A 6,498-nucleotide genomic window follows, 5' to 3' on the forward strand; every position below is an offset into this window, starting at 1 on the left:
ATCATAAAAGAAGTAATGTGGGAAATTTGCTTCAAAGACTGGGCAAAATAGGAATGATTTCAAAAAAATCTGTCAATGACTTGCTGACGTGCGCGAAAACCAGCCATGTATTGGGCATTTCTTGGTTGGCCATGTGGTCCCATGCCATCTTCGTCCTCCACATCCTCCTCCTCCACCTCTTCATCTTCCTCCCTGTTAAGTAAGGGCACTCTCATCTGCACTGCAATGTTGTGCAGCATAGCTGTTACTATTATTACTGCACAGCACTTTTGTGGAGCAAACAAAAGACCACCGCTGGACTGGTGAATTGCCCGAAAGCGCATCTTCCACCTCCCTATTGTGCGTTCCACAATACTACGTGCAACACGGTGTGCCTCGTTGAAATTTGTCTCCCTGTTATTCATAGGATTAGCCACAGGCGTGAAGAGATATGGCCTCAGTGGGTAACCACTGTCCCCAAGCAGCCTGCACTGTCCCTGTAAGTTTTGTGCCTCCTGACCAACAGATGAATTGGTGAACATGAAGGAGTCGTGTGTGCTTTCGGGCCACCTTGCCACAATGTCTGTAATCAAACTCTTATGGTCACAGATCACCTGGCAGTTGATAGCTGCATAGCCTTTGCGGCATATATATACATGGCCATCCACAGATGGTGTAAGGATAGGGATCAAGGTACCATCGATCACTCCAATGACCTGTGGGATGTGATGATGTGTTAAAAAATACTGTTGTATTTCTGTGATGTCCTGTCTTGATGCTGGAAATTGAATGTGTTCCTCAGCAAGTGGAAGTAATGCATTGGTGACCGCTTGAACAGCTCTTGAAACTGATGCCTTACTTAGTCCAAGCCCATCACCAAGTACCTGGAGAAAGCTGCCTGTTGCATAAAATCTCAAGGCTGATAGGAGTTGGATTTCAGGGGACAAGGCAAAATTTCTCTTGGTGGCACGCATCAGCTGAGGTCCAATGCTATTTAGCAATTGGGCTATTTGTCCTCTTGGCAGACGGTATCGCCTTATTATAGCCATGTCATCAAGGATATCCAAGGGGGTTTGATGCTGTCTGATGAAGGCATTTAAAGTCACCAGTCTACTTCGTGGTCGTCTCTGTCTCTGTCTTTCTCTGACCCTCAATTGAAGAACACGCTGTAGTGCAGCCATGATTTCCTCTGCAAGTCTAGTGAGGTGTAAACTCTATTCTAATCCTAGCTTAATTGAAGAAACCATGTGAAGGTCATCAGGCTGTGATAATGTTCACATATCCCACTGCCTATCATCAATTTCAGTAATGACATTAGGCCCTACCTTGAAGAAAGTGAAGGTGTGGCATACTTAGAAACTGTATAGATTACTTATTATATTCCTTTAATCTATCCTCTGTTCATAATGATGAAAAGTTGTGCTTATTATAAAAATGTAAACATAGAACAGTACTGGTAAAAAATGTTGTTGATTTTTTTGTCTATACCTATAGAAATGTATTGGCTAGATGAAGTACTGTATATATATTTGTGTTATCTGTCACGCCAAATATATAGACTTTATATTAATAATATTGAAACTTAAATGCTTATGTCTGAAAATAATCATCAACCATTAGCCATTTACTTCAGAAACATTTGGAAGAACTCATAACAATTATTATATTATTTCATATGGTCTTAGGCCTCGTGTGCATGGTTCAACAAAGACATGGACATCAAAAACACTGCATATAGCTTTATTAATAAAAAACATTGCATAGTTTTATTAATTTGGGTTATTCAGTTCCCCACAACCTGCAAAATACATTGTACAGTGAGATGAGTCATAACTACATATAGAAAACATTTCACATTGCACAAATTACTGAAACAATAAATCACATTACCTGTGTCTTCTGGCAAGATAATTGGCACAGAAATTGAGGGCCTTGCAAAACTCATCTCCTCTACTGCAAGCCTCCTCTCTTCTAAGGCCAGTTTGGCCTTCTTGAGCTCAATGAGCTGCTGTTGGAAGTTGTTGTCTCTCTCATTGGCTTCTTGAAGGCATTGCCTAATGTCTTTCAAGACATCTAGTTTCTCTCTCTCCAGCTGCACTAGGTCCTGACTACAGCTACAGACATTCTCAAACTGCTGAGTTGTTGTGGCTGCAGTCTGGACCACTGAAGATGGAGGCTGTGGCCTGGGAGGGTTTTTTGGAGGACTAGGAGAGGGTAGGTGCTCGGAGATGGCAGATGAAACTGATGGTTCCTCTGAGCATGAAGGACCTGACTCAGGTTCAGGCTCAGGCTCAGGTTGAGTTATCCCTACTCCTCCATGGATGTCAATACCACCACTAATTCCATCTGAAGCACTTGTGCCAAGTATTGACAATGCCTTTTCTTCCTCGGCTGTAAGAAGGGGGGACTCATTGGTCCCACCACCTGTTTTTTTAATTGCAGTCCTCTGCAGTGCCCTCTTCCTTTTTGCCAGGCTTGCAAAATCCTGCCACTTCTTGCGGACCTCCTTCCCTGACCTTTGAACACCCCTGGTTGCAGTTAGTTTGGTAGCAATGTCCTCCCAGATGTTTTGTTTTTCTTTATTAGTATGGTGTCCTTTAAATCTGGTAAAAATCACATCTTTCTTTTTCTCTATCTCCTCTAAGAGGACATTAATTTCATCCTTTTGAAAGGTATCTTTTCTTGTTTTTTTTGTTCAGCCATTTTGTCAGTGTCTCCGCCTGTATGTAGGTGCTTTATATAGACTTTATTGTCTTGATTGGTAATCCAAAACAGATGACAATTATTAGGTTAAACGTTCAGAATACGATTCCATATAAGGTTAAATTTCAGCACTTCGCGAATGGACAGCGACTCGTAAGTAGCACGTAGAACGCGTTCTCGCGCGTTCATGTTAAGTGCATTTTTGGGAAACGCTCGTGGAATTGCTGCGAGCGTCTGTAAGTTTGCATGTAGAAAACGCTCTTAAGAGCTAAGATACATCGTTATCGGGAAACCCAGCCCTGGGCGAGTCACAAGTGAGTTTAACCGCGAATCGTAATATTATAGTGGTGTAGGTTAGGCATCAATTGCATTAATCACGACAAGAGGTTCTTACTGACGACCATTCACGCGGTGGCCGTTGCCTACTCTAGGGGCGAGATGGACGCCTGGCACTGTTAGAAACACTAGCAAGCTCTCCATAGGCGGGAACGCTATGGAGACTACATCTACCATAGGGAAATAATACGTGGAATACCTAGACTGTCTCACCAGTGGGGATATCTCATGGGAGTAGTAGTGCGGGTCCTCAACCAGGGGTGCACAGAAGCGGTGGAGTCCAGGAGGGAGGTCACAGGTTCACCGACAGGAAGGTTGTAGAACCTTGCAAATGTATTGGGCATTCGGCAACCTGCAGTTCTGCAGATGTCTGCCAGAGAGGGGCCCTGAGCCTTGGCACAGGAGATCTTGGGATTGGTTCGAAGTAATGGCTTCCATGATCCAGTGGGCCAATCTCTGTTTGTTTCTGCTGTCCTCTAAAACAGGCAAAGAGCTTCTCAGAGCTTCTGAAGCTCTGTGTGCGGTCCAAGCAGAGGTTCAAGGCACGGTTTAGACACAACACGGTAGGGGTTTGGTCTTGCTCCCCAGGAGCAAGTACATGTTCACCACCTTGATCCTGAAGGGAGTGGTGGGAACTTTGGTTACTTAGCCAGGCTGGGGTCTCAGCACCATGTTGGAGTCGCCCAGCCTAAACTCTAGCTAGGGATCGTCCCAGTGCGGCTCGACAGCGGTGGTTTGGCTGGAGCTGCCCCCGATGTCCTTGTTCTTCTTGGGCTGTCCTTGTCAGAGCCGCTTCTTCTTGGTCGGCTCCTGACGGGGAGTCTATGTTTTTCTCCTTGATGTCCCCTGTCCATGAAGGCCGCTGAGGAGGTGGAGCCGGGGCAGGAGGAGTGGGGCTGCTTGGGAGCAGATGCCGTCTGGGACCTCAATGCCCTGCAAGGGACCAGGTCGTGGCAGGGCAGTATGTGCTTTATGGCCTCCGTCTGCTTCACTGTCAAAAACTGTTGTGAAGAGTCTTTAAGGGTGTCACCAAACAGCCCACCTTCTCTGCGTCTTGCATCTGCGCAAGGTTGAGCCAAAGGTTTTTCTCCTGGACCACCAGATACATCGACGTAGCCTTTAGCTGCCCTGGAGTCAAGGTAAGTCAGGGTAACTGAGCTTCTTTGACGTGTACGCGCCAAAAAGGGGGTGTTCCTCATGCACCACAGGGAAAAAAAGTAGTGGAGCTTGCCACCACGCTTCGTATCCAAGTACCAAAAATCCATCCATGAGCATTGCGGGCAAGGCATGGCTGACATCTCCGTGTTAGAATTGTCCAGGTCGATTGTAATTTTAACGAGTGTCGTTTCAATGCTGTGATGCCATCTGAAGCCTGACTGACATTTTTTGTGTATTTTGTAAGAATGAGCACAACTGAGTGGACAATACTTTTTCTAGTATTTTAGACAGGTAAGGGGGATTTGAAATCAGTCTGTAGATTGCTAGTTCACTGGGGTCTTAGCTTAAAGGGTCCTGGGACATTGATTGACGAGTTGATAATGTTATGAATGGGCTCAATTTCAGCAGGTAGTAACTCTTTTAATAATTTGGTGGGAATGGGGTCTAATATGCATGTTGGAGGTTTAGATGTTCCATTTGGGCTGCAGCTAACGTGTTTCTCTTTAAATCTTTCCCCGCCAGCCATTTAAAAAAAAAAGGTTGCCTGCCAGCACCATCGTTTCTAACAATTTCTCTAAATTTTGATGGCTCACAGTACATTATCTGTATATTAAATTATGGACAATCAATATATCAAATGAAAGAACCAAGTCTCTGCTTTCAAACAAAAGAAACTGTATTCTTCTATCTTCATATGTTCTTTTTTATCACCCCTTAGATGTGGGTAGGTTTCTTCAAAAATGCATCATTTAGATTAAACAGCTGAGATAATTAAAAACAATTGGTCAAAGACTCTGTGATACAGTTCAAAGTTGGGAAGTAAGGATGTGGGAATCGGCGAACATTTAACAAACTTTGATCAAAATAAACAAAACAAAAACACAGAAGTAAAAGGCCGGCGACAATGTAAGAGAAAGCAGTGTTTTTTTACTTTTGTTTGGAGCAATAAGCTTCAGCGCAAGCACTGTAAATGATTTAAATTTATGCTCTGTTCTCCGAGTTACAGTAAGAAAGTCTCTTAGGATTGTTACGACACCACCACCTCGACCAGGTGGTCATGGCAACAGTAGATTGGTGGGGTAGACTCATTTAGACCAAAATAATAATTTGGTTTAAGCCAGGTTTCAGTAAAGCACAGTTTATAAAAACTGTTGTCTGTTATCAGTTTATTTTGTTCAGAGCTGTACTTGATAAGAATTAGAATATTAAAAGATACATACCATCCAGATTACCAACCATTTGTGAAGTGCAAATGGTTATATGAACAGAGGAAAGCCAAATCGGCAAATCCAGGAGAAGCACAGTCACGCCTTGCTTCCACAAAATTTGTATAATGCCAACCAACTCTAGCAGGTGGATTTCAGATGGACTACGCCTCAAAACATAATTCGGTTCTGTGATGATCTAATAACACCCATTAAAAACCAACAGCAGGAACAAAGTTATCCAACTAGAATACAACATGTTCTGGGGCACATTGTAAACATAAAAACACCAAATACATATACAATGAGTTGCCAATTTGGACTTCGTTATGTACAATCCATTTCTAGTGCATTCACTTATGTTGGCCTGCACCAGATAGCCAGGTGCGCAAACTCCATTCTGTAAACAAATTTATCACTTTGGTGCCTTCTACAAACTTCATCAATCACGAGCTTGACAACACTCTTACAAAGCCTGTGGACCCTGGGATAGTGAAGACATTCAGTACACAATGGGCCTCATTAATGAAACACGCAGAGAAACACCTCATTGAAACGGGCTCCTGCTCCCGATCACGTTTTTTTAATGCTGCATGAAACATTCAAACATTCTGTATTCTTTTAGACAAATTGATTACACTGCACTATGTATCATAATGATATGTCAAGAGTTTCATTTCCCTTTTTCTTTTTTACTCTTTAACTTTGGGTTAAAGGTAGAGCTCGCCACTTTCCCTTTTTACACAGCCGTCCAATCACTGTGGAGGAGAGGAGACAAACACTACATTGACCAACCATCATACTTATAAAACAATGGAGAAGTTAATATTATTGGTAACTTCGTTTTTATATGCATTAATATTCTTCAAAAACAAGATACTAGTAGCATGAAACTGCGGTGGCTATTCCAAATCACAGCAACCATCGTGTCTATCGAAAAACGCGCAGTGCCTCCAAAGATATTCTCAAGCCCCACCATCTGGTCATTTTCAGAAGAGCACCAGGTATTATTTCAGATGGCTAAAACGGTTTGGTAGACAGTTTAATCTATTAACTTATTATTATGCACAAACGCATTAAGGACTAATAGGCTAGATGTAGTCAAACCTGAGAATGG

At 43.0% G+C, this 6,498-nt stretch overlaps 2 protein-coding genes across 2 annotated transcripts; both read right to left on the reverse strand.

The window, feature by feature from the left end:
- Nucleotides 1-59: 59 nt before the first annotated feature.
- On the reverse strand, nt 60-1,160 carry LOC130407164 (putative nuclease HARBI1). The gene has a single exon (XM_056729878.1). It carries the CDS (start codon nt 1,158-1,160, stop codon nt 60-62), a length of 1,101 nt encoding a protein of 366 aa, XP_056585856.1.
- A 588-nt stretch (nt 1,161-1,748) lies between these two features.
- LOC130407172 (myb-related transcription factor, partner of profilin-like) lies at nt 1,749-3,086 on the reverse strand. The gene is made up of 3 exons (XM_056729890.1): nt 3,077-3,086; nt 1,870-2,619; nt 1,749-1,777 (listed from the first exon to the last, which is right to left on the reverse strand). The coding sequence occupies exons 1-3, from the start codon at nt 3,084-3,086 to the stop codon at nt 1,749-1,751; spliced, it is 789 nt and encodes a 262-aa protein (XP_056585868.1).
- Between the last annotated feature and the right edge of the window lie 3,412 nt (nt 3,087-6,498).

This window comes from Triplophysa dalaica, chromosome 2, assembly GCF_015846415.1.
Source record: "Triplophysa dalaica isolate WHDGS20190420 chromosome 2, ASM1584641v1, whole genome shotgun sequence".
Classification (NCBI taxonomy): Eukaryota; Metazoa; Chordata; class Actinopteri; order Cypriniformes; family Nemacheilidae; genus Triplophysa; species Triplophysa dalaica.

What these genes read in the sequence shown, in the direction of transcription:
- LOC130407172 (XM_056729890.1), bottom strand. An exon ending in TATCTTGCCAGAAGACACAG is followed by an intron (nt 1,778 to 1,869) that starts GTAATGTGATTT and finishes TGTATTTTGCAG; the next exon opens with GTTGTGGGGAACTGAATAAC.
- LOC130407164 (XM_056729878.1), bottom strand. Translation starts at nt 1,160, where the DNA reads ATGGCTGCACTACAGCGTGTTCTTCAATTGAGGGTCAGAGAAAGACAG.